Source organism: Phyllosticta capitalensis (genome assembly GCF_038381095.1).
Source record: "Phyllosticta capitalensis strain CBS 128856 chromosome Unknown BKA78scaffold_8, whole genome shotgun sequence".
NCBI classification, from domain to species: domain Eukaryota; kingdom Fungi; phylum Ascomycota; class Dothideomycetes; order Botryosphaeriales; family Phyllostictaceae; genus Phyllosticta; species Phyllosticta capitalensis.
The window spans coordinates 890,275-915,590 of NW_027117446.1; the positions used below are offsets into that span (position 1 = coordinate 890,275).

Below are 25,316 nucleotides of genomic sequence, written 5' to 3' on the forward strand. Positions count from 1 at the left end.
TACGCTTCCGTCGACCGAGGCGGTACCTGCGTCACTCTGCGCCGCCAGCCGCGCGGCCCAAACGGGATGAGGTGAGGTGAGGTGAGATGCCTGCCCTGCTGCTTGGCGTCCTCGACCGCATCGCAGCAGCGCCTCCGTATACAAGTCGCGTCCGGGTTGTTTTGCCAACGGTGCGCGACATGGCGGCAGCCCCATCACGCCGATTGGGAAGGAAGGGCCCGTCTATGACACGGCATACCCGCTGCCCGCTGCGGTGGAACCCTGGATCGCTTGGAGGTGGTGGGTGGCGGATATCGCGGTCGGCTTGCGGATTTGTTGGCTGGTTGGTTGGTAGAAGGCTTGCTTGGTGGCTTGGTGACGGGCGATCTTGAATGCACCGGGGAGAGGCTTGGATCAGTGTTCCGGTGCCGTTGCTTTGGGCAATGTCCCCTGGTTTTGTCCTGGGTCGAGGAGACTAACTGAAGGGCCTGGCCTAATATCACACTTCTCTTCTGCTTTGGATACAATGGGCGCCGCATAGTGGATTCTGGGAAAAGAGTGCCACCGAACTTGAAAGAGTTGACGATGCTCTCTTCTGGAACATTCTGGACTCCTGGCATTCTGTATTAGAATAACGAGAAAAGATCTTATGCTTGGGGAGGGCACATAACAAGGTAGAAATTTTCGCTTGTGTTGGTATGATCAAAGGGGGGGAGGAAAAAGCAAACCAACGGGTTCAAAGTCCAGAGTCTAGAAAAGCTTTGCATCCATCCAGTCAGATGTCGATCTACTTGCAGACTCATCAGCCAATGGAAGAGAATGTCACTGACTCTTTGCCTGCGAGAACTTACTGGATTAGGCAAGAGGAACGACAATGCAAGGGGCGCTCTGGGACCAGAAGAATGCATCCACACCGACGACCGGGTTACTCGCTTTGAACGTCTGCTGTCTGGCTGAACTCAAAAAGATTGACCATGATCGATTGGTCTTTCGTGTCTTGAACATTCCAGGTAAAGATTGATCATAGATGGCTTGCACTTTTACAGCCCAAAGATATCAACGCCATCCAAGATGAAATTACGACCGTACCCCAACGTGACCTGTGTATCCTCATTCTCAATGCCCAAATCGTAACCCAGTGCCGTGAAAAGTCATAAATCTCCCGTACACAGCCTCGGTCTTACGCCCCCTGCCTGGCCTTCTCGGCGCAAATCAGAGCAATGATCTTGCTCAGCTCTGCGCTCTGTGCAAACTGCTCCCTCTTGACCTCTTCGGAAACTTCCTCGTTCTTGGCGAGATCAATGCCAATCTTGAGCATGCGCTCTTGCAGGGCGAGCATCTTGGAGAGGGTGTTGTCGAGGAAGGGGGCGCTGAAGGAGACGCCGTCAGGCGATGTGTTTGGGAGGCGGATCTCCAGCTTGCGGGGTTGCTTGCGGCCGCTGGATCCTGTGGCTGGCTCATGTTGAGGTTGAGGGAGTCTGGAGAGTGGTGGTCAGCATGAGAGGTCGAACAGAGATGCGATTGAGCGGAGAGATGCAGGATGATAGTGTCTGCATTAGGCAAGTGGCGATCTGACAGACTCGCCACCCATTTTTGCCACCAGTACATGGAGACTTAGGAATGCTCTCCCTGGCTTATAATGCGAATGGGGTTTCGAGTCTTCATAGTAATGCTTCGCCGGCCTTGTAGAGCGATGGGAGCAGACTCCCTGTCTCCTGGTAGGTAATTGTAGAAAAAGTGTCATACATCTGTGGTCTCTCGACGAATGTGTAGTTCTCTGCCAGCTCTGCGATTCGGTTGGAGATGCGTGCGGCCATGATTTCGTATGGCGACGGAGTATGGGCGGCCTTCAGGGGAGCAGAGGACCTTGCGGTCGACTTCCTGAGAGCCTTGCTGGAGGAGGAGGTGACGGGCGCCATTTGGATTGGAAAATAGGCGGTTGAGTGACTGATGGAGGTATGAGGGAATTCAAGGGTCGAGACGGGCGGGAGAGGCGAGACTTTGAACAGGCGGGGAAGAGGAGGTGAACAGGATGATAGGCATGTGGCTTGAACAGGAAATGGAGCTGCAGTGTCTCTGTGTCTCTGCCTTCGAGTTGCAAGCCTGTTTTACCCCGGCCCGCCTGTCGTCATCATGCGAGCGCTCGCGCCACACTTGGGGACAACCACCCTAGCTCTTGCAGATGGGCGCACGCCGCCTTAAAGCACAAGATCTCCAGGCTGTGCGCAGGGACTTGCCGCTGATGCTCATGATCATGTCTTTTCCATGTTGATGTTGATGTTGTTGATGACTTGTAAGTCGAGTCGCGAGAAGAGAGAGTTTTGCCCGCCGGACGGGAGCGAGCTAACCGACGAACGTCATCTGTGCCCACAGCTCCTGTCGCCCTCGATGCCTCCTCCACCTCCAACTTCAACACCAGCCCAGTCCACCGGCAAGCACAATTTGGGTGCTGGCCTCAACTTCAAGAGTCCTTCCATCGACCCACATCCCTCTGGTCCTCCCAAGCATGGCCAGTTCGGCCAGGCCGAGCGCGGCGTGTCCGTCGCGTCGACCTTCTTGTCGGGCGTGTTGGCGTAAGTGTAACCCTTTCTTTCACGAACTCCAGCCGCCTGACGATGCGACCAGAATCAACGCTGCCCAGTTCATCGGCCTCCCTTTCAAAATGATTGACCCCAAGTTCTACAACGACTACATCGCATTTACCAAGCAGTCTTTTGCTGTGCTTGTGACGACCTTGACCCAGTGGTGGTCGCCCACCAAAGTCCATGTTAGCGGCGACGCAAGTTTGCCAGGCCAATTGATCCAGAGACCAGATGGCAGCCTCGAATGCAATTTTCCGCGTCGCATCGTCCTCATGGCCAACCACCAGGTGAGTACTATCAATCCAAGTCTCAACACCCCAGTCACGTGTTTACCCCTTGCAGCTCTACACCGACTGGCTGTACCTGTGGTGGATTGCGTACACCAACAAGATGGCTGGTCATGTGTACATCATTCTCAAAGAATCTCTCCGAAACATCCCCTTGATCGGCTGGGGCTGCCAGTTTTACAACTTCATTTTCTTGGCCCGCAATTGGGAGCAGGATAAGCCGCGATTCCAGCAGCATCTCGACGAGCTTGGCAATCCCGACGATCCAATGTGGCTCATAATCTTTCCTGAAGGAACCAACTTGAGCGCTACCACCAGGCAGAGCAGCAAGAGATGGGCGGAGAAGAACGGTATTCAGGATATGCGTCACCAGTTGCTCCCACGAAGCACCGGGTTGAGATTCTGTCTGCAAAATCTGAGAAAAAGCACAGAGTGGCTGTATGACTGTACGATTGGATATGAAGGGATCCCGTGAGTCTTTTTTGATGTTCTTGGTAATTTTTGACTAAATCATGACCAGTCTCGGGAAATATGGCCAAGATATTTTCACTCTCCAGTCGTCCTTCATGGAAGGCAGGCCTCCAAAATCTGTCAACATGCATTGGAGACGCTTCAAGATCAGCCAGATTCCCATCGATGACCCAGAAGCCTTTGAAGTGTGGCTGCGAAATCGCTGGAAAGAAAAGGATCACTATCTCGACTACTTCTCCCGCACAGGGGAATTTCCCTCCCAAGATCCTTGGAAAGCAAAGTCGTCCAAAGAGATTAAAGAGATCAAGCCCGCGCGATCGATTGAAGCAGAAGTCAAAAGCAACAGCTGGGGTGAATTCCTAGCAATTTTTGCGCCAATCACGGCGTTCTTGACGGTATTGTTCCTCTTCTATGGTGCCTCGATCGGGGCGCTTTTCGAAGGAACACCCAAGGTTAACAACCCTCCGAAATTGAAACAGGCGCAAGAGTCAGGTCAGCTGAAGGACGGAGCTCTTCCGCAAAGTCTGGCGAAAAAAGCGCTGAAAAATGCCAGAGCAGCTGATCCCGCGGCTTCTGTGGCATCAGGGACAAGCGCTGGGAAGCCACAGTATGGCGAATGGGACGCGATTCGACAGACGCTCGCGGAGCGTGGCCTAGAAGGCAAAGGGATCGGTTCATTTGCACCAAAGGCCCCTAGTACTGCAGATCCAGTGGAGGGCCATCGATCTTTCTCACAGCCAGGAACGCGCAAAGTTACTGGATCCAGTGATTCCGCGGCAACGGCGGCGAAAGCAAAGCAACCGCTCAAGTTAAACATGTCCAACGATGCGCTACGAAAGCTTTTGGAAAAGAACTTGGGCAAGGCCAAGGACAGCAAACAACTGGCCCAGCAAACAATCCGCCTTGCAAACGGCCAAGTCATCAGGGCAAACGCACCTGAAACGACTACAGTGCAGAATAAATCCCAACCCGTCAAACTGGCCAATGGTCTCACTGTTTCTGGACCAACTCCAGCTTCTCCGCGCCCAGGTCCGGTGAAATTAGCGAGCGGGCAGACAGTCTTACCCAAAGGGCAGGCGAGTTCTGAACCTTCGAGAGCCAAGGCAGTCACCACCCCTGAGAAGCCCCAGTTGAAAAAGTCCACCGCTGGACCCCCGAAGCTCCGTCCACTCCAGACTTCAACACCAGTCGCTCAGCCTGCGAAACCAAAGGCCAATCCCTTGCCTTCTACAGTTCTTCCGACTCAAAAGAAACCCCAATCATCAACGGCCACTCTGCTATCGCAATCTACAGGCCCAGCGCGCACAGCACCATCGAGTGCGACCACACCCGCGGCGTCTCCGGGTCAATCATTGAATGCGCAGAAGAAGAGTCAACAGGCAGTTGCTCCAGCACCAAAGTCCCACCTCAAGCCTTCGCCAGCAGCCAAGGCAAAGCCTATTGATGCAGGGAAAAAGATGGTGAAGCCTGTTCAGCATTCAGATGGTGGGTGGGGCAAAGGCCGGACGATCCCTTTGACCGTGCATGAACCCAGAGGTCCAAAAGAGGTATCAGTGCACAAAGAAGAAGCGATTGAAAAGAGGAAAAAGGCGACGCAGTGAATGCAGGAAAAGAGGAGTTCAGGAAACACGTTTCACGATCATCAGATACCCAATCATCTTCGCTTTGGACACGGAATCGATGAGGTCAGAATGTCTTGACCCATGGGATTGCAGACGAAGTTTCCAGCATTCTTGACCGGCGTGTGCAAGCTCAGGGACTAAAGCGACCTATCGGCATCTAGTTGCTGCAGGATTCGGCGGTGGTGAACGGTTACGGCTCGAGGCTCGTGAGATCGCAGATGGGTGGGGTTGATTGCCATCCGATCCCTGCCGCAGCACCAGCCACAATGGCCAAGTCTGACATCAATGGATCCGGATCGCTCTGCCGTCACACGTCCGATTACTTGGAAGTGGCGCCTGCGTTTCCCACTTTTTCCTTCTCGACTTGTTTCTACTGGCGCGTGCCCCCGAACATGCTAGTCGTCGGCTGATATGTATTGAGGGGCCTTGACGCAACTGGTGCTACTTTGTCTCAATCTCCCCCTCCTCGAACGTGCATTTGCCCCCTCGCTTTTCCCATAGATACACATGCCCATCTTGTTCGCAGTCTGTGTCAGGCAATTGTTGAAGAAAGTTCCTCCCTTGGAGTGAAGATAAGTCAGTACAGGTCGGGACTTTCGCAGTAGCCCCAAGTCACACGATCCGAAGAAATTCCTATTTGAGTATCAGCATCTTGAGAAGCAATTCCTCTGATTTATTCTGCGGTTTCCCTTCCCTCCAAACCTCTTCTCTATTGCTTGTTCAAAATGGCGGGCTTCATTCAGCACATGATACAAAACAAAATCCAGGATGTCGCCCAAGGAGCAGCGATGTACGCCATCACGACCGGCGGGCGTGTCGTTGGAGATGTGGTCATCAGTGCAGGAGACTTGATAGAGTCGAGTGGTCGACATGTTGGTGACGGTATGGCATCACTCTTCTTCCGTCTACTATCAACGTCGTACTAAGACCTCGTATCTCAGGCATCGAAGGCTACATCGACCGCTACGGGAACTGGATCCGTTCATACGGCAATGGCGTCACGACCGCTACAGCAGCCTCAGCTGCTCCCAACGGCAGCAAGCCAGTACTCCAGACGAAGCCATTTCCGACGAAGGATTTTCCCACCAACGCCCTCAAGGCGTTGCCAGCACCAAACAAACCCAATGTCAAAGCGCTCCCAGCACCCGGACCCAAGAAGGAAACGAACAAAAAGGCTCGCTCGCAGCTGAAGCGAGCCAATTCCGACACCAAAGCCATCGAAGCCCCGGCGCCCAAGAAAGGCCTTCCGTCCAGCGGCGTCAAGAAGGCGCTCCCGGCGCCGCGTACTGCGACCAACGCCGCACAGGGTCTGAGCAAAGGGCAGCTGGCGAAGCTGCGAGGGATCAAGCGCAATGAAGAGAAGGAGAAGAAGAACGCAGCCCCAACGGCGGCTCTGCCCTCACCCGCCAACGATGGCGCCGCTAGCAAACCCACAGCCACCCGGACACCACGCAAGACACCAGGTGGCGAGGCTTCCGGCAAGGGCAACGTCAAACCCGCATCCAACGCAGCGAAGAGCGTCGCCGGCGACAGCAAAGCCGCGATGAAGGGCGGCGAGGCCAACAAGGAGAACGCCGCACCTCTGACGCCAAAGCCCATGTACAACCCCAACAACGACAACAAGCCCGTGCCGTTCAGCATGCGGACGCCTGATGGCAAAGTCAAAGTATCGGCGGCGTCGCGGCCGAAAAAGGCGACGGTCGGTGCAGCTGGCGGTGCAGCAAAGGCGGCGACAGGAGCGGCGAACAAGGGGGTCGGTGCTGCAAAGGGCGGTTACAACTTCCTTGCGCAGCAGGGAGGACCTCCTAAGAGCGAGTCTGGGGGCGTCGACTTCACGAGAATGTATTCAGCGCAGTCAAAGAAGGGACCAGGCAGTGTAGCAGGCAGTGTGAAAGGTGGCGGCAACGGTGCCAATGCTGGCAAGGCCGCTGCTGGTGTCAAGGGCGGCGCGGAAGAGAGAGCTCAAAGTCTGAAGTTTGACTTCTTCTAACGATGTTACGATGACTGTGGATCAGGGATTTATGTTGGCATTTGGTACATGAGATTTTTGAAAGGCGCGGCACGATTTATGGAACAGAACAATCACTTGGGAGGAATCTCCTTTTGTGTCAGGGACCGAACAAATCATGACAACTTTTTCTTATGACCACAGAACAAGAGTGAAGTAAGAGAGGAGCATACAGGGAATATGCCGCCAGCTCCTGTCAAAGCGCCCTCTCGCACTGTCTGCATCTCTAGGTTGCATTGCTTCATCGCAAGAGTCAATGCACTCATACCCAATCAATCCCCAGCGGCACCCAGCCAGTGCTTCCCTACCGTAGACGCCTTCACTTTCCAAAACAAGACACCTAAAGCACCTCCTCACAAGAAAAAAACTCAAGTACAAAGGGCCAAGAGCTCCATGAATTTCTCGTCCCAATCCCCAACCTCCGCCCAAAGATGCCTCCTTCCTTCCAACAATCAATCCCTGCCATCCTCCTCCCCCCCATCATGCGACAGCATACTCCACTTCCTCTTCCTCGGCGGCGCACGGATTCCCGGGGTATTCTCGTCACCAGGCGGACGGGGCGGGCGATGCGGGCTGAGCGCTGAGTGCGTAAATGGAGAGTTGACTTCGAACTGGCCTGCCGCGTTGATGCTGATGCGCGAGCGCGAGCGTGGGCGGTTGGGTGAGGGCGTTGCGGCAGTGGGAGCGGCGGCGGCGGGATGCGGGTTCGCGCTCCAGGGCGGAAAGGGGAGGGACGTGTGTTGCACAGGGGTCTGATTTTGCTGCAGCCCTTTGGATATCTCTTTTCCAACGCTTTGGTCGCTGTCGTGGGGACTGTCGTGACGATTTGCGCCCGCGTCTTGCTTGCCGTGGTTCTCCATTCCCACATCTTGGCTAGGCGGAGAGGCGGAGGACGGAGGTGCCCTTGCTACCAATGGTTGCTGTCCCTCTATCTCCTCTGCGAACAATTTTCGCTGTCTCTCTTTGGCCTCCTCATCTATTCGCTTCTGTCTCTCAAACTCCTCATCTCCACTGCTGCCAGCAGTGCTGATGGTGCTGACGCTCCTGATGCTCGGGCTGCGCTTTCCGTCATCGACCGCATCTTTGTGTCCACCGTGCTCTTCTTCTCCGCTTTCCTGACGTGAATCCGGTCTGTTCCGCTCCATGGCTTGCTCTCTAAGCATATTCATATGTTCGCCAATGCTGATATGTCTGCCGCCACCGCGGTGCCTTCCGTCGACGTTGACAATCTTGGCCCCTGTCTTATTCTGTCCGGGCGCTCTGGACCTGGAAGTGCTGTCGTGCACCGGATTCATTGAATAAGGAGGACCGGAGGCATTAGCTGCGTGGTGTTGGATAATCGGGTGCATAGAATTCACGTTCGAGCTGTTAGCAGCGAAACTTGGTGCCATCGGGCTATAGGACGAGCGATGACCCCTGGCGTCTCCTCCGTGGGGCGCGTTCCAGCTTGACGACGAAGGCAGCGGCGCAGACCTTGGTGCTTGGTCAAAGACAGCACGGTCGGGCAAGCGGATGTTGCTAAAAGCCGGACTCGAGATGGGGAGCGTAGCGTTGGAACTGCGGAGGGATGCAGCGTCCAGATTTAAGCCCATGCTGTTTCTGTTGTTGGGTCTAGGGTGACTGGTCCGCCTGGTGAGGACGCTGGCGTATCCCAAATTGCGCCCTTTGTTCGACACGACGAGAGTGGTGTTGGTCGTTGGGGTCGCTTCGGGTACATTCGAGCGCGGCCGAAAAGATCCAAGAGGCGGACCTGAACCGCGCTCATGCAGGAAGCTTCTAGACTTGAGGACTGGCGGTTCTGGCGTCTCAGATTCGGTGGATGATGAAGTTGTTGATGAGGACGAGCACATGACTGAGGACTGCTTTTGTTTAGTTCCAAGGCGGACTGGCGAGCCCTTATGCTCGCCTCGACGGTTTTGGCTACGAGGTTGGGGTTGGTAATTGCGTGGTAGAATAATGCCAGGCGAGGAGTCGATCATTGGTATGGTGGCAGCTGAGTCGGGAGGCTCTTGAATCTGGACACGCTTTGGTGTTTTGGCTACTGTCGCTTTTTTCCGGGGTCTGCCTCTGCCGCTGCGCGCAACTGTCCCGTGTTGAAGGGGCCTTGGAGGTGGACAGGGGAGAAGGATACCAGGCGAGGAGTCCGGCGCAGCTAAAATCGTAGCCGGCGAGGTTTGGGGCTCAGCTGGCAGTATTGATGCCTTCAAGTTCTCTAACTCTTGAAGTGACAGACTGCGCCGTGGAAGTGCAGAGCGTGGCGGTAGGGAGCGGAACGAGCGAGGGAAGTAGCCATCAGAAGCTTGACGCTCGCGCATCGGTGTTGCCGTATTTGGCAACTCAACTTGCTCTGGAGTCGACCTGTCAAGTAGGAGTGCAGGATCGGGGCAGCGTTGGGGTGTACAGCTCTCTATCACAGGATCGCTCCGCTCAATGCCGATGCTCACATCTTCTCCGCCTCTTTGCTCGGGCTTGTTTTTCAGTGTAGCTTCCCGGATCTATTACCAAGTTAGCATTCAGAATATTGACATATCAATATGGCAGGATGCTCACCTCTTCCCCTAGGCCTAGCAGGTGGTTCAATACCCAATTCCGCTTGTACATTGCGGCCTGGTCTGTGACTAGGAACACCTCCGTAAAGTCAATCGGAGCAGTGATAATTTCGGGAGCTTTGGCAGTGTTGGCCTGAGACGAGTTGTTTGTGGCAGCAGGACCCTGCTGAGTATCTGTTGCGGATTGAGACGTGCGCACTCCGGGATAAAATTCCGTTTGCTCTTCCTCATAGAATATCCCGTAGACATAGTTATCGACTTCATTGTATCCAGAAAACTCTCTATCTTTCCAAGAGGACATCGGAGCAGCGCCGGGTTGCGTTGATAATTCCACCCCCCGAAGAATAGGGGATGGCATGTCCACGAATATGTCGAGAGTCTCATCAAACATGAACGTCAGGTCGTCCGCGGGATCGACGGCGACTGTCTCCCTGTTGACCGGGTTCATGGAATTGCGTTCCATTTCATCGGTCGCGCCGGTCTCTGCTCCCGCTTCACAGATGTCCATCGCATTTGAATCATCGTTTTGATTTGTACTGGCCGCGGTTGCATTGCCCTCTTTGGCCGCATCGACATCCATCGAATCGGTGTTCATGCTTCCGGTCACCATGTCGGCCGCGACGTCCCTAGAAGCAATCTTTTCCAGCGTCTTATGGGTATCGTCGACAGGTTCCTTTGGAGGGTAGCGTTTTCGAAGAAATGGAGAGGGCAGCCGGTCAACCGGTGTTTGAGAATAGTCGGCGATTGTGTTGTAAGTGCTGTTCTTTACCACAGCATCACGTAAGTCTTCCACAGGAGCGTCTCTAATTACCCCAAGAGGAAATTCTTCGGGTGGCAACGGTTCCCATCCCTCAGGACAGGGTGCAACAAACGTCCCCGCACACCGTATGGGCCGATGAGGTAGAACTGTGAACTGCGCATTGGAAGTCTGAAGAATTTTCATGATGGTTCCAAGCTTGAAGGAGTACAAGAAGCGGATCGGTTGTCGTCGCTGCTTGAGAAATGCCTCTGCATGGCGCATCTGTGGTTGTAGACTCCCCAGGATGTTGGGATACTTATCTTCAAGGACAATGTCGACGACATAGTTCAGGTCGCGATAGATGACCTCTCGTGTCGTCATGAGAACCATGCGCAATGACCAGAAGATGTCGTGTCCATGCATCATCTCGATGGACTCGGACAGCACGTTGACGATCATGGTCGCGCGCATCAGTTGGTGGAGATCCTCAAACAGAATCTGCAAACCTCAGGTCGAGTTAGCAAGATGGTCAGTAGATGTGCGAGGCAGCTGGAAAACTTGCATCAGGATTATTGAGCGGCTGATTGCACTCCAGTGCCTTGTTCTGCTGTATGGCTATTGGATCGAAAGTTAATTCCGTGGGATTTGGATCGAAACCCACTTCCGCGGGAGAGCGTGATAGTCCGGTAGGTCCTGTTTTGCGCACGTAGTTCAAAATGTTCGTGTCCCGTATCACCAATTGGTAAAGGCTCATTTCATCGGGATCCATGGTATCTTCCTCCAACCGCTTTCTATACCTCAGTACCACGACCCGTCGCTTCTGGGGTGCCGCACTATCCTGTCGTTGTACATTCTTCGAGGCATGGCCACCCTGCTGTTGTGATGCCGCACTCGGATTAGACCCTGGCCCTACAAGCGGGAGACTGGGAAAAGCAGCAGGCGGAAGATTTGGATTGAACGGCTTGGTCGGTGGCGGAAATGCAGGACGGAGTCGGCGATCCATGAGTTGCACTGGTTGCGAGGAGGAGCGAGTGTTGGGATTTGAAGATTCCCCAGGTGAATAGGCCCTTGCCCTTGGATTGAATCCATCCGAGTCTTCCAGCTCCTCAAGCAGGCGATTCGGCCTGCGCCTAGAGTTTGGGGCGCGCAGTTGCATGGCCGATGGCTTCCGCGTTTGCGGCCGCGGCGACGTATGTTCGAGAAAAGTCGAGGGTGTTGTGGTCGGATTCGCAAACTTTGTTCACTGAACGCTCGAGTAGAAGCGCACGGCAGGTGACGCAGAACCACAGTGAGAGGCTGTAACGAAGATCGACGTAGGTCGCAGCGAGATTGGTTGAGGTGAAGGTGGAAGAGCAGTGGCCAGTGGGCGGAGCGGAGCGGAGCAACGTGACTGAGTGATGAAGAATCGGCGATAGCGACGTTGTTTCCCAGAAGCGGATTCAACAAAAGTTTTTCATCTTCACAGGTCCATGGGAGGTGACTGGTGCACGTTAGCTGTGCTTCTGAATGGACTGTACAATCAAGATGACAGTTACCACTTCGATAGCTCTAGCCACGTTCAGCTGCCAGCGCGGTCGTTCCCCTGCTACTTCCCACTCGCGCAAATAGTTGATGCTCGATTTTACAACTGATCCGAAAAGTATGGCCTAGGCTATGATAGCAAGGATACGCGGCTCTAGCGACAAAAGGTTCGAGATATGTGCGAATGCAAAGGCAGTCGAGAGCAAATGGAGACTGGTCGGCTCGTGGCGAGAACTCAAGTCCATGCATAGACGGAAGGAGATGAAGGCGCCCAAAAGGGAAAGAAACAACGAAAAATTCACAGTTCAAGAGAAGCAGCAGCTTTGAAGAAATGTTTCCATGAGAGCCTACGCAATACGCCAGATAGCCCCAAGAATACAAAACAACGCCCCTGGGTATTGTTTAGGATGGTGATATCATATCCACCAGTCCATGTGCAAAATAATTTTCAAGTTGGTGTGCCCTCTGCCTGGTGTTGTGGTCTATGCAGCGTCTCTGCGCTTGGACGGCGTACAAAACCAGCCACCACCAGGGAATTGGTGTGATCAAGTAGACGTTGGACCTTTTGGGACAGATGCGTAACGCTCGGTTCCAGACATACGGTGCTTTCTGAATCCGATCCGTGCACTGTGCTTCAATCCACGCTCTCAAAAGGCACGTAGTCCCGGCCTTGGAACCGCAGAACATCATCTGTCTCCGCATACACCACGTCCATGTCTTCGTCCTCGTTGTTGATGGTCCGTTTGGAACCGACCTGGTGATTGGGCACATGGCTCGATTGACCAATGTTGCCATTTGCGCCGAAGACCGCCACTCGCTTTGCTGCTTCCACCTGTCGCCTCGCGTTTAGGATATCACCGTAAGTCTGCAGCACAATCTTGAGATTGTCGTCAAAGTTTACGCAGAAGCGCTGGCACTGCACGAACTGCATGGCCCGAAGAAAATCCAGGTCAAGCATTTCCATCATCCAAGCCACTACTGCCGCGGCCGACTTCTCGTTACCCGATTCGCAGAATATGAGGACTTTTCCGTGCTGTAAAGGCAGCTCTCCGCTCCAGACGCGTTGTTGAACTTGGGCGAGGTGGGTGTTGACGGCGCGGGTAATCCGTGGAAACGACGCAATCAAGTCCTGGGAGCCACGCACATCTATAGTGTGGAAGAGGATACCCATTTCGTTGGCGACACGCGCGGCGGCATTGACGGGAGTGCCGGCGTGTTTTACCGCGAGCAGCATGGTGATGTTTTCCTGAGACAAAAAATCGCGATTCTTGGCGGCATTGTGAGGGCCTTGATTCAGTCAGCACCCAGAGCTCCTTGGTTATTTGCTCACATACCTAGATAAATGTACGGCATGACCATTTGAGCATCGCGACGCTTCTCGTAGGTCCAATCGAGGCCGGCGCCTTGAGTGGGCAATTCGCCATTGTTTATGGTGGCCAGGAAGCTGACGTCCGGGTCATTGGTGTCGATGGCGGCAACGCTGGTTACGCGGTGGCTTTCGAGGGCTTCGACAAGATTGTGGGCCGGGGGCGGGATGATGATGCGCGGAGGCGTGGGCACGCGAAAGGCGTATTCGTTGGAACCTGCGCGACGAAAAGTGGAACTGGTGTCGGAGAGGGCGACCTCCTCTATGGACATGATGGTGTTTGGATCATGCGGCGGGCGCAAGGAGGGAGAGCGGGCGAGGACAGAAATGGGAAAGGCGAGATGTCGGCGGTTGGAGGAGTCGTTGGAAGCGTTGAAAGATGGATAAGCAGCAGCGAGTAGGTAGGTATGTAGCCGGCGCGCGGCGGGAAGATGAGCGGCGGCAGTACTCCAGAGGGACGAGGTTGTTGGATCGACGAGGTGCACGACACCTGAACCAAGGAGGAGCAGCTTCACATGGCGTGGGCCAGGGCATTCGAGACCGACAATGGCATATTTTCCAGCTTCAGCTGCGTAGCGCAGGTGGTTCGAAAAGAATGAGGTCAGTCGTCGGCGGCGTGCCCCGGTCTGCGCGCTGCGGACCTGCTTCCGCCGCCTCGACACAGACTGCCCGGCGAGCCCATTCCCTGGTCGCTTCCCTCGATCCATGTCCATCCAACTTCCATCCCCAAACTTCCATCCCCGACTTCGACTTTTCCATCTCTTCCGACGCGTCCACCCATCAAGGCCAGCCGCCCTACTCATTTGTCTCAACCATGGCCACGCGCCGCGACGTGCGACACGACCGTTGCCAATCCTCGGCCCAGCCAGAACACCATCTGGCCCTTGCATTACTCAAATCAACCCAGTTCTCTGTCTTATTCGTGTGGAATTTCTATAGAAGCTTCCAAGCACTGACTTCCCATGCTATCAAAAAAACATCAGTCAGACTCTACTCAGCAAGTCCCCAGGACGCCTGAATAGCCTTGATTAATGCAATGTGGTATCGTACAGCTAACCAGAAGTAGATGTACCTGTCGACACCCGAAAATCTCATCGACACTGCAAATCCTGATTATTTACCCGTGGAGATCCAACGCGGAATGTGAGAAATAGTAGTCGAAACGAAATCAAATCGCCAGGATTAATAGCCAAGCTGAATCGAGACAAACTTCAAGACATCCAGGTCCTGCTCCAAAGAAAGAGAACCGTCTAGCGCCGGGGGACGGGCAAAAAACAGATGGACCATTTTGGACGGGCCTGCCAAACATTCAACACTCCACTATACCGTGTGGAATACCGTCTGCTCTTCTAGACTGCTTCCGCATTGAAATCAAGCAAGGTTCCCGCGGTTACCAAAACCTTGGCCGTCAGGGGACTGACCAATGGCTTTCATCTCCTCCAGGGAGTTTGTCGCTTCGGCTCATCGCGTCGCTATATGAATGCACTGGCTCTTTTCGCCCTCTTGCTCGTCTCTGGCATCCTTACACTGGGAGCCGCCATTTTCCCGACGCTCGCCCGCCGGTCCATGCCGTTCAGGTCCATCTCCAGTAGCGGTCTTGCCCACTCCAGCAACCCCTCGCCTCTGTGGATACTGATACCCACGCGGGCCCGCTGCGCTGGAGACAGCATGGAGACGCATCGACGTCGGCGGGCGGGTGTTGGGGTTGCGGCGCGATCTTCGCCATCGGTTTCGTTGGCGCTGTCGCCGGCTGAACGGTCTTCGGGGGTCGCGGCCTGGTCGCCCTTGGTTTCAGTCGGCGAGGCCGTTGAGGCTGGGCTAGGCGGTGCCTCTGCCGCGTTGCTTGCATTTTCAGCCCCGGCCCGCGGGGCACTGGTTTGCTGCACACTATGCGAATTGGGACTTGGAGTTTGGCTGCGAGGTGAACCTTGATGGGAATTACCCTGCGAGTTGCTCTGCGAATTACTCTGCGGCGGTGTGTGGTAAATGGTTGTCGGCCGCGCGGCGCCAGACACTGTCAGTGCCGGACGTCGTGTTGCAGACGGTTCGTCCAACACTTGCTCCGGAACGGTTTCGGGATTCCCGAGAGCGGCGAAGATGGGATTTGGCTGAGACCCTCCCAGAGTCAGGGAGGATGGCCTACCATGGGTGGGGAACCGACTGTTTCGTGGCGAGTAATCGTAATCGTCGTCGAAGATGGCACCGCTCCAGGTGCTTCCCTCCGAATATGGCCCAGGGGACGGATGCATCGAGTCGGCCCATTGGTTGTCCGTAAGTGGGGAAAAGATGGGTTTGTGGAAGCCCGGAGGGGCTGGAAAAGCGAAGCGAGGTGCGATCGTGGGTATCTCTGGTATAGTTGCTGACGGTGGATCAGACTTGGGCTGTGAGCGAGGCGAGAGAGGTTCCGAAGGGGGTCCGTTTGAGCTGGAGCTGGAAGTGTCAGTGTCTTGGTCAAGATCGGGCACCGTCGGTTAACAGTGGAGTAGGAAATTGGGGTCATACTCATGATCCTGTTCGAGGTGCAAAAAACTCATCGAGTTGATGGAGGGATGGCTGTTCCGATGCCGTTGCCAGCGCTTCTTCGGGCTCTGAAGCCGGAATGGCTCATGATTACTGTTGGAGAGATGTATGCGAGAGGTTCGACGAATGGGCAAGTCTTCACCGGGTACGCTCGGCGAGTCGTTCAACGAATCCTGAGTGGCAGCAGCCAAAGCTGCGGTGATGCTGTAGCGGTAGGTCGCGTCGATTTCAGGGTCAAGCTCGTCGTCGAGCGGCATGTCATCATCCTCTTCGGATGAAAAGGAAAAGGCGGATACGGCATGTTGGTGATAGCGCCTCGAAGGAGTTGGAAGCAAAGTGGGAGAGCGAGCTGGATCCCCTTGGCCGGGGACCTGGAGGCTGGCGGACATATTGTGCAGTGGTGGTTGGGCCGTGGGGAGTGGTGCCGGCAGAGGTGGTCTAGTGTAGGGCTGAAGAAGAGGTGGTGGAGTAGTGAATCGGCATTGGCGGTAGTGGTGCAACGGCGTGGTAGTAGTAGTCTGGGGAGCGTGATGGGGTGAGATGAGGTGGGCAGGGGAAGACAAAGTCTATATTGATTGTTGGAGCGTGGCATGTATCAAGAGTAGGCGGTGACGTACTGGGAGTAATCTGCCCAAGGCCCAAAGCGGCTAGCGGCCGACCCCGGATTTGCGCGTCACGGGCTCCGACTCTTTTCTTTCGCCGCGACTCACGACATCTTCATCTCGTCTGCCAAACCCAACCGCCCTCCACGCCCGAAAAAAAAAAAATCAACAAACCACAATGAATCCCTTCCGCCCCGCCCGCTTCATGGCCCGTCCGCCCTCGCTCTCTCCCTCTGCAGTCCTCCCGTCGCCGCACCAACATACGAGACCGGCCTTGCTGATCCTGAATCAGCCAGTCTCATCCACCGACTTGTTAGAGCGACTATGGGCCCACTCGGACTACCGTATCTGTGCCGACGGCGGCGCCAACCGACTGTTTGACGCCTTTGTCCATGACCATGTGCGACGCGACCAGTTTGTGAGTTGCTCCTTTGCGCTGTGCATTACGCTTCGCGCAACCGACCCAGGTCCATGGCACGCGCTCCCACTCCCCTGTCTGATTCTCAGCCGCCCCGCCTGCCCAGACACCAATCGACACTGACCTCAAAATGTAGCTACCATCTCAAATCCACGGCGACCTCGACTCGCTCAGGCCATCTGTGCGCGACTACTACGCCGCCAAAGGCGTGCCCATATCACGCGATCATGACCAGTATTCGACCGACTTCGGCAAGGCCGTCAAGCAAATCACGGCCGCCGTCCCCGCGGCTCCCATTCCCTACCCCTCCCCCTCCCCCTCGCCTGCCCCCTCGTCTACCCCTGGCCGCAAGACCAGCGCTCCCACTCCTGCCGACTCGCCTACCCCCTCATCCTTCACTGACCCCTCCACTCTTCCGCCGCAACCTTCCCGCGAGATCCTCATCATGTGCACGCTGGGCGGCCGCGTCGACCAAGGCCTCGGCCTGCTCTACGAAATGCTGCGCATCCAACTGGCCTACCCGGACACGCGCCTATGGCTTTTCTCCGAGAGCAGCGTATCGTTCATCCTACCGGCCGGCCGCAACGAGCTGCACCTCCCCGTCCAACTACCTCCGTCCTCGTCCTCGTCTTCTGCCAACCCCTTGCACGAGACCAGGCAAATCGGCCATGACGAGGACCTCGCCTACTTCACCGAAAACGTGGGAATCCTGCCGGCGTTTGGTCCCGCCGTCATCTCGACCAAGGGCCTCGAGTGGGACGTGACCGACTGGCCGACCAGCGTCGACGGCAATGTCAGCACCAGCAACCACGTCCGGAGCCCTGTGATTGAGGTGACCACGAGTGCCATCGTGCTGTTTACCATTGAGCGCGCCGAGAGGCTGCCTTGATTGGGTTTTATTATCGTAATTTCCGACTTCTCCTTTTGGCTATTTTCTTTCCTACCGTTTCAATTGTTTGCATGTAGAGGCAAGACCACGCAGCACTGCTACCCACAGAGACGGAGAGCATTTGGCGCAGGCGGCAAGATTTGTGTATTTCATCTGGGACGTAGACGCATGAGCACGATGCACAGAGGCGCAGAGCATAGGGATCGGGCGGCAAGAATGTGAGCGATTCGCAAGCGTTGCAAGAGTATTTGGCGTCTTCATTTTTCCATCTCTAATTTGGGTTCGCGGAAGCTTTGGATATCATCATTGGAGGAAGACACATTACAATGGCTCTTTTCACAGGCCGGTCTATCTTTCTCTGTCCCCCCAATCTAGATCGAGTACATTTCGGATGCCCTTTTGATCAGCCAGCTAAGCACGACGTATGTCGTCACCTTAATACCTACCCCCTTGCACCGGCTTGTAAGCAACGCAATAAGGCCAGGCCCTTTACCTGCCGATGATAGGGCCGTAATGGGGCATGGTAACACGGGCACAATGGACATTATAAGCCTTGTCTACAAACACATCAATTATTCCTTTGTCCTAACAAGGAACTAAGCGAATAGATGAATGTAGAATGGGCACCAAACATTCACAGACGCTGTCGGCGAGTCAAAATTTAAATCAGGCAGGTCTCTCAAATCAAATGGGAGTAGGAGCGACACAATGGAAGGAACGAATCCACTCAGCCAGCGGTTTATTTGTTGTGACGTCTGCGCCACTCATTGCGTCCGTCGGTGGTGGCGACGCCGCTATTTTCTACGGAAGAAGCGAATCGAACCGAACCCATCGCAGCCGCCATCTCTCAGCATGGTTTCTCATCTTGAGTGAACAGGATGATGAACCAGCTTGGTCGAGATGAGTCTGTCTGTCCGTCCATTTTTCCGCCACAACCACAATCGCAACGCGTAATTACTCAACCGCGATCCATCCATCCATCTCATCAACAACCACCACCATCTGCCATTAGCACCAGTACATTGGTCCATGTCGTATACTCACTCGCTTCCCGCCGCGACCGACTGACTGACCAACCACCTGGGTGCATTCCGGGTTGCGAGGACGTACGAGCCAGCCGGCCAGTCAGCCCACGTGCACAACAGACGACTGAGTTACAGACAAGCAGGCAGGCGATTCAATGAATCGCGACTTGCAGTCTGTCTGCCTGCCTACCTTCTCGCCATCCCCATCTCTGCCGAGGCATACAGACGGGGTCTTTGTCGGAGCGGTGCAGTCAAAAAGGGTGTTTTCGTTCCACGGCGCATAGCGTCCGTCGTCCGCATCGAGTCGCCGTTCGTTTCGTCGATCGCCGTCTATCGCAGTTGCCAGAGTCGAGTCGAGTCGAGCAAGCAATGTGCTAGAAAGAGTTGCGGGTGTCGTTGATCAAGTCCTGTAGAAGAAGAGGGGACCACCCCCAGTCATATCAGCTTGTCGGATTCTTATGTTTTGTTGTCGTTGTTGATGCTATTGTCGCAACGGCTTCGACAAAATTTTGCATCAGCTCCTCAAGCTCTCGTCTTACGCAGCTGCCCATTGCGACGGAATTTGGCGTTGTGGTTGACCGTGCCGTTCGTCTGTTTGGCGGGCTGTTGCTTTGCAGACGGGAGCTTGGGAAAGTTGTCTCCAAATAGACTGCCAGGGGCATCGTTGTTTTCAACGCCCTTGGTCTTGGAGACGGATGAGTTGAGAGAAGATGAACGCGAAGAAGATTTCTTGCCATACCAGTCGACATCACTAAGTTGCAGCTTGCGAGCACGCTGCGTGCTGCGATTGTTACTCGCTTTATCGATACGGGGCACATTGTACGGGTTGTGCTGCTTGTCGAGGCCTTGTCCAAGATAATCAGTGCGTGTTCTTGTGCTGTCGATTTGAAGAAGCTGGGGCTGCTGCTTCTGCCACGAGTCTGGTCCATTCGATTTGGTGACCAGTGGCTGGAAAGGAATGGGGTCGAATTCACCATCCGTGTCATTGTCGTCCCGCAAGTCGTAGTTCAGGACAAGATTTTTGATGCGCTGCTGCTCGGCTCGCTCAGCCTCTTGCTGCGTGCGCATGGCCACCGCGAAGCTCGAGTCGGAGGGCAGATCGATGGCTTTGGTCTAAGAGGAACAAGAGATTAGATCCACGCAAGACAAATTGCTGGGGTGAAAGGGGCAAACCTGTTGCTTGTTGCCCTTCCTGCTGAGCAAGCTGAACTTCATGGTGCCCTGAGGAGCGCCGTTGGGCTGCTTCTCCTTCTCAACATTCTCCTCGTTGTTCGCCGTCGAACTCGTCTCGCGGGCCCGCCTCATTGGAAGCGGCACATCAAACATGGCCTTGCGCTCAAACTTGCGTGAATCAAGACTTTCAGCCATCATCTTAGCGAGTTCACGATCAAATTCGGCGTCAGCCTCAGGGTCGCGCTCGTCTTCTGGGCGCTTGACAATGATGTGCTCCTCCTCATCGGACTGCTGCTCGGCGGGTTCGTTGTCGTCTTCGCCGGGGGTCTGCGTGGTGATCAGCACACTGATTGGCGTGATAAATCTGCAAGTTGTTGCTGGGGGACCAACGTCGGCCTCGTCATCCGAAGAGCCGGCTTCATGATTCCGAGCTTCGATCTCTTCGTCTTCCTTGTCGTCTCCATCTCGTCCGTCGTCGGAACCAGAGTCGTCGTCCACATCTTCTGGCTCTGCGTTGTGGCCGGTCGCTGACTTGTCGTAGTTTTGCTTGACGGCCTCCGCAAACAGACCGCCAGCCTCTTCGAGGCTCGTGGCAAGCTTCCATTGCGGCCGGGTCATGGCGAACGCGTCTTGAACAATGAATTCAATATCCATGGGAAGGCCGTCTTTGGTGTGAATGTAGTACTACTACGATTAGAAAGGTCAGTCCCAGAAGCGAAGAGAACATACCTGGAAGAAGGTCAAGAAGAAGTCGAGCTTCTTTTTCGCCTGGCCCTTGTCGTAGTAAGTGCCACAAGTTTCGAGCAAGTTGCACACAAGCCGGATGCGAAAGAAGTCGTCTGGCGGGTCAAATGGATTGTAGACTCCAGGCTTGGGCGTACCGCCTTCGTGGCCAAAAGTGACGATTTTGTACAGCATGTCGAAGATGGTTGGCGAATCGACCATCCTGTAAACGTACAACTCACCCAAATACTTTACCTCGGCGATCCTCTTCTGGTTGAACTTGAACTCGTTGAGCTCGAGACCAAAAGTAATGCTCTCCAGCAAGTCGTCAATGACCGAAATGCAAAAGTCCAGATGGTGTCTGTGGAGCGAGCTCAAAATGACGGCAAGGAGGTGGATGTTGCTGTACTTGATCTTTCCCGGCTTAGAGAAGATCTTGTGGAGCAATGAAACAACCTCTTCTTCCTCCCAGTGCAGCTTGCGAATCTGCTTCACAATTTTGTCGAGACTGCGCTTAGTCAAATCCAAGTACACCAGCTTGCGGAGGAATAGCTCGATTGGTGTACGCTCTTTTTGCTCGATAGCGGCACGCTCCGGGGGATTGACATAGTAGATGGCATTCTCAATCATCATGCGCTCTTGCTGGCCGAGATGCTGGGCTCCTTTCTTGCGCTGTAATGTCTCAAGGAAAGAGTGCATGCGAGGCGCTGTTTCCGGGTTGCGCAGCAAGTAACGGCCACAGTTCTCCAGCAGATTACACATGATTTCGATGTTGGTCCGCGAGAAGTCGTCCAGGCTGACCTTGAGGCAGTGGAAAATGACGTGTTCTGGGACGGCTCCGAATTTGGTGAGCTCTGCAAGATACCGCACGTTCATTGTCCGGACCTGACCGAGGAAGTCCTTGGACTTGCGGCGCTGAAGACTGCGAAACTCCTCATCAAGATAGTTGACAAGGCCTTGGGTGACATCAGGCATGTACCTGCCGAGGGTGGCGACCAGCCTGGCGTAGAGGGGAAGGAGATCCGAGCGTCCTTTGGGGATCTCGGAGACAGCCTTGACCATGCGGTTACGAGAAGCCTTGGAGTTGAGGAAGCAAAACTCAATGGCGGTCTCGTCGACCTGATCCTTGTTTGTAAACTCGGGCAGACGAGCCAGCAGAGCATCGACCTGCGCGCCGATAGACTTGTTTGCAATGGCCGTAGACTTGTCGTCCTCCGCATTCTTTGGTTCGGCGGGCTTTTCTTCCTTCTCTTTGGGTGCTTCCGAGTCGACGCGCTTGCCCACTTGGTCATCTCCTTCCGACTTTTTCTTTTTGCCGTCTTCCAACAGAATCCCAGGAACACGGTCCTTAAGATCGATCAGATTCTCATAGAAGCGACGCTCATCTTCATCTTCCCAAATACCTGGACCCTCTCCCTGGCCCCTGAGGTATTCCCCGGTCTTGACAAGCCCGATGGTCCCATCTCCAGTGCCCGAGGAGGAATCTTTCTCTTTCAAATCCGGCATTTCAGCGCCGAGAGCATCGGCAAGGACCTGAGCGTTGGACACCAACTTTTCCTGTGTCTTGACCTGTTTCTCGTAGTTTGCCTGACGATCTTCAAAGACTTCTCCAGACTTGATGTAGGCTTCGGCGTTGCGCTTGCCCTGGCTGACAAGCTTGTCCTGGTCGCGCACAATGTGCGCCTTGACATCGTCAAAATAGCGCTGGAGAATGTTGCGGAAACGTTGACGAAGCTCGACTGATTCAATGATTGGTGGATCCTGAGAAGTGGCATCGTCGTCGTGGTCTTCGGCCTGTTCTTCCGCTTTCCCAGAAGACTCTTTGGTCGTGCCGTCTTCATTGACAGTCTTTCTTCCCTCGGTAGATGCCAGCTTCACGCCCAGAATATCCCACGCAAAGCTCTTGACGAAAAGGACCACCAGCGGCAGGTTGATGTGCTCCCTGTCGTGTCCCAACATATCCTTCAAGACTTCAAGGGGAATGGCTCTGCGTTCGCGTGCTCGGCGCGAGCACCATTGGCCCTGCTCTTGATGCTACTGTCACCCTTGACAGTCTCCTTGGTCTTGACAGCCTCTTCTGGCCTAGTGACATCCTCCAAGCTCCGCAAGACTCCCACTAGCCAAAGTTCAGTCGCCACGCGCAGCAAGACGCGCTGTCTCTGCAGCCTATCCTTTTCTTCTTTCTCTTTTACATCCTGAGGCAGAGTCTTCAAGTGTGCCTTGTCGGGGGTTGCCAGACCGCGCCCAACAAGCCAGCCAATGTAACCGGTGAATTCCTGAGGTCCGAAGCGCTGGTGCAGCGCGCTGACGATTTCGACGCCGGCGGCGATTTCGCCAGGTGACTTGAGCTTTGTGAGGCCCTCGTAGCAGGCCGAGATTATCTCGGAGAGGTACTTGTGGAGCGAGAGAGAACGGATTTCGGCCAGGAATGTGTCCTTCGAGGCGGCGGTGATGGCGGTGCGGAGGCGCTTGATGAAGGCCGTGTTTTTCTTCATTGACGAGTCCAGCGATCCGGACACATTGAACACATCTGTTGTGGGCCATGGGTGTCAGCCAATCTGCGAATTGCGCCCCCCTCGGCATGGTTGTTGGTGGGGTGGAGAAGTCTACCTTTTTCCCCGGCCCAGGCGCGGGTGTTGAGCTCGCGAAGCTCACCTGTAGGTCGTCAGCGAGACGGCACTTGCGACGATATTCGACCGCATGGCTTACGCTTGCGTTGACGCTCCATGGCGGAGCTTGCCTGCGAAGACCGTTTGCCGCGAGGTGTGCTCAATAGGTGGCCAAGCGGTATGTTGTATTAGACGCAAGTTATCATGAGAGGAGTGGTGATGGTGCTGCTTGAGGCGCGATCGCATTTGCTGGAAGTGCCGAGTAGATGCGTGTGCTGGAGAGAGCAGCCGACAACGTCAGGTTGCTGTGCGGTTGACTTGGTTGGATGTACCTTGCAGGGCGGAAGTTGCGCTTGGGCGGCAGCAGTGGTGGTCGCGGCGGTGCTCCGGGCCGCTTAACATTCGTTGCCGGTGACGTCGCTAAGCGAAGCCCAAAATCGCCGTTATGACCGGCCAGTACAATTTATTGCTACCTTCTCCTCCACCTCACCGCACAGTTAAATGTTGTTGCTCTCAATCGACGATGGCGCCGTTCCCTAACTTGATCCGGCTCTGGAAGCGGTCCTAATCCTACCACCAGGTTTTTTCGGTGTCTCACTCATGCCGTACAGTCGAATGGTCCTCTTGCTTACAGTATTCGAGCCTTGAGCTCTTCAATTTGGTCTAACAGATATGTACCAACCAACTTTGTACTCATATTTACAGACACATACTCTTTAATACAATAGTCTATATACCTCCTCGCCAATGGCCAAGCTACTCGTCAGACCAGGACTCTCAATGCCCAAAAGATTGACGAATCCGTCAAAGCCCTCCTCCTTTTTGATGTAAAAGTCAACAAACCCGCCTTTGCCTCCGCCATGCGTGACGCCAGCCCTTCCCAACTTGGGCCGGATGCCTGCGTAGTCCAGCCCGATGGCGTCCACGTCGACGCCAGGCAGATACTCCTTGATCTCGCCGAGAGCGACTCGCAGATTCTTGTCGCTGACGGCGAGGTCGTCTGGCGAGTCCACCCACTCGACGTCTGGACCAAAGCGGACCTGGCCGCCCATGTCGATGGTCAGGTGGGTTCCCAGGCCGCCGAGACCGACCTTGGGGGCCGGGTAGACGAGCGTCTTGGGGCGCGGATGGGAGCTGGAGTAGGAGAAGTAGGAGCCCTTGCAGTAAAAGGGCTGAAGGTGGCGATGGGCGGGGAGAATCGAATTGGAAAGGGGGATGGCCTGGAGGCCAGCGCTGTTGATGAGCGTCTCGGCGACGATGCTGCTCTCCTCACCGTCGGGCGTCCTGGTGGCGATTTCCCAGCCCCCAGAACCTGGTGTGCTGTTGCTCGAAGTCGTGAGGGGGGTGATGCGTGTGACGGGCGAGTGAAAGGCGCAGATGCCGCCGGCCTCCTCAAAGGCGCCCTCGAGGTACTTCATGTACGAGTGGCTGTCGATGATTCCCGTGGTTGGGGAGACGAGGATGCCGCTCTCGCCCCGGACGTCGGGTTCCTGGCGTGCTGCTTCTTCCTTGGAGATGAAGTGGGTCGGCACTCCGATCGATGAGGCGTGTTTGTGTACTTTTTCCGTGGCTTCGAGTTGCGCCGCGTCTTGGGCTACGATCCATTTCTGGCAGTTGTTGTGCGGGATGGATTGCCTTTGACACAGGTCGTAGAGCATTTCCTTGCCCTGGACACACAACTTTGTTTTGAGTGTGTCATGACCATAGTATATGCCGGCATGAATGACCTAGGGGCCGTTTGGTGGTCAGCAGGGAGCGAGCTGTCGAACAGAACCAAATTGACGGCTACCGGTCGAACGATTTCCAAGCTCTTTCTGACGGGCGCATGCTACATGTCGCCAATGACTGGGAATTGTATGATGCAGAGGTTGCATACCTCGGAATTGCGACTGCTCGTCTCCATTCCTACGCTGCCATGTCGCTCGATCAACACTGTGGCCACACCACCTTTCTGTTGCAGTCGCCTTGCAATGGCAAGGCCCACCGCGCCTCCTCCCACGACAGCATGGGTGAAATCGGCATCAGCTTTGCGTGTGGCGGAAGAAGAAAAAGTACGTGAGAGGCCTTGCAGGTGGTGGAATGTGTTGCGGCGCAGTTGGGCGACAACGCCAGTGCGGGCGAGGGCGATCATCAGGAGTGGCAACGCCGGTGAATATGGCGCCTCATAAAACCATCCACAAAGGTACCAGTGCTAAAAGAGGAAAAAATGTATAGTGATGCTTTTTGTCTGCTG

General features: G+C 55.0%; 9 protein-coding genes across 9 annotated transcripts; 3 read left to right on the forward strand and 6 right to left on the reverse strand.

Moving 5' to 3' along the window:
- Positions 1-1,159: 1,159 nt before the first annotated feature.
- Positions 1,160-1,838, reverse strand: BKA78DRAFT_232386 (uncharacterized protein; the record flags this gene model as incomplete). Its single annotated transcript, XM_066883793.1, has 2 exons — positions 1,160-1,457; positions 1,726-1,838. Coding segments are annotated over 2 exons (411 nt in total), but the record flags the coding sequence as incomplete, so codon positions are not given.
- Positions 1,839-2,251: 413 nt separating this feature from the next.
- Positions 2,252-3,391, forward strand: BKA78DRAFT_320280 (acyltransferase-domain-containing protein). The gene is made up of 4 exons (XM_066888938.1): positions 2,252-2,272; positions 2,353-2,552; positions 2,605-2,848; positions 2,904-3,391. Exons 2-4 carry the CDS (start codon positions 2,368-2,370, stop codon positions 3,321-3,323), a joined length of 849 nt encoding a protein of 282 aa, XP_066741879.1. The 5' UTR covers positions 2,252-2,272; positions 2,353-2,367; the 3' UTR covers positions 3,324-3,391.
- A 2,275-nt stretch (positions 3,392-5,666) lies between these two features.
- BKA78DRAFT_354869 (uncharacterized protein) lies at positions 5,667-6,931 on the forward strand (the record flags this gene model as incomplete). The annotated part of the gene is made up of 2 exons (XM_066891802.1): positions 5,667-5,823; positions 5,883-6,931. The coding sequence occupies 2 exons, from the start codon at positions 5,667-5,669 to the stop codon at positions 6,929-6,931; spliced, it is 1,206 nt and encodes a 401-aa protein (XP_066741880.1).
- A 470-nt stretch (positions 6,932-7,401) lies between these two features.
- Positions 7,402-11,393, reverse strand: BKA78DRAFT_345535 (uncharacterized protein; the record flags this gene model as incomplete). Its single annotated transcript, XM_066890494.1, has 3 exons — positions 7,402-9,444; positions 9,500-10,743; positions 10,796-11,393. 3 exons carry the CDS (start codon positions 11,391-11,393, stop codon positions 7,402-7,404), a joined length of 3,885 nt encoding a protein of 1,294 aa, XP_066741881.1.
- Positions 11,394-12,392: 999 nt separating this feature from the next.
- Positions 12,393-13,396, reverse strand: BKA78DRAFT_254134 (protein-tyrosine phosphatase-like protein; the record flags this gene model as incomplete). The annotated part of the gene is made up of 2 exons (XM_066884874.1): positions 12,393-13,045; positions 13,093-13,396. 2 exons carry the CDS (start codon positions 13,394-13,396, stop codon positions 12,393-12,395), a joined length of 957 nt encoding a protein of 318 aa, XP_066741882.1.
- A 1,200-nt stretch (positions 13,397-14,596) lies between these two features.
- On the reverse strand, positions 14,597-16,033 carry BKA78DRAFT_354872 (uncharacterized protein; the record flags this gene model as incomplete). The annotated part of the gene is made up of 2 exons (XM_066891803.1): positions 14,597-15,554; positions 15,627-16,033. 2 exons carry the CDS (start codon positions 16,031-16,033, stop codon positions 14,597-14,599), a joined length of 1,365 nt encoding a protein of 454 aa, XP_066741883.1.
- A 391-nt stretch (positions 16,034-16,424) lies between these two features.
- Positions 16,425-17,553, forward strand: BKA78DRAFT_354873 (thiamine pyrophosphokinase; the record flags this gene model as incomplete). Its single annotated transcript, XM_066891804.1, has 2 exons — positions 16,425-16,664; positions 16,801-17,553. 2 exons carry the CDS (start codon positions 16,425-16,427, stop codon positions 17,551-17,553), a joined length of 993 nt encoding a protein of 330 aa, XP_066741884.1.
- Positions 17,554-19,100: 1,547 nt separating this feature from the next.
- BKA78DRAFT_354874 (nonsense-mediated mRNA decay factor) lies at positions 19,101-23,202 on the reverse strand (the record flags this gene model as incomplete). The annotated part of the gene is made up of 7 exons (XM_066891805.1): positions 19,101-19,691; positions 19,752-20,078; positions 20,142-20,435; positions 20,481-22,444; positions 22,513-23,004; positions 23,085-23,129; positions 23,184-23,202. 7 exons carry the CDS (start codon positions 23,200-23,202, stop codon positions 19,101-19,103), a joined length of 3,732 nt encoding a protein of 1,243 aa, XP_066741885.1.
- Positions 23,203-23,672: 470 nt separating this feature from the next.
- BKA78DRAFT_320293 (FAD dependent oxidoreductase) lies at positions 23,673-25,315 on the reverse strand. The gene is made up of 2 exons (XM_066888939.1): positions 24,960-25,315; positions 23,673-24,810 (listed from the first exon to the last, which is right to left on the reverse strand). Exons 1-2 carry the CDS (start codon positions 25,212-25,214, stop codon positions 23,800-23,802), a joined length of 1,266 nt encoding a protein of 421 aa, XP_066741886.1. The 5' UTR covers positions 25,215-25,315; the 3' UTR covers positions 23,673-23,799.
- Position 25,316: the final 1 nt, after the last annotated feature.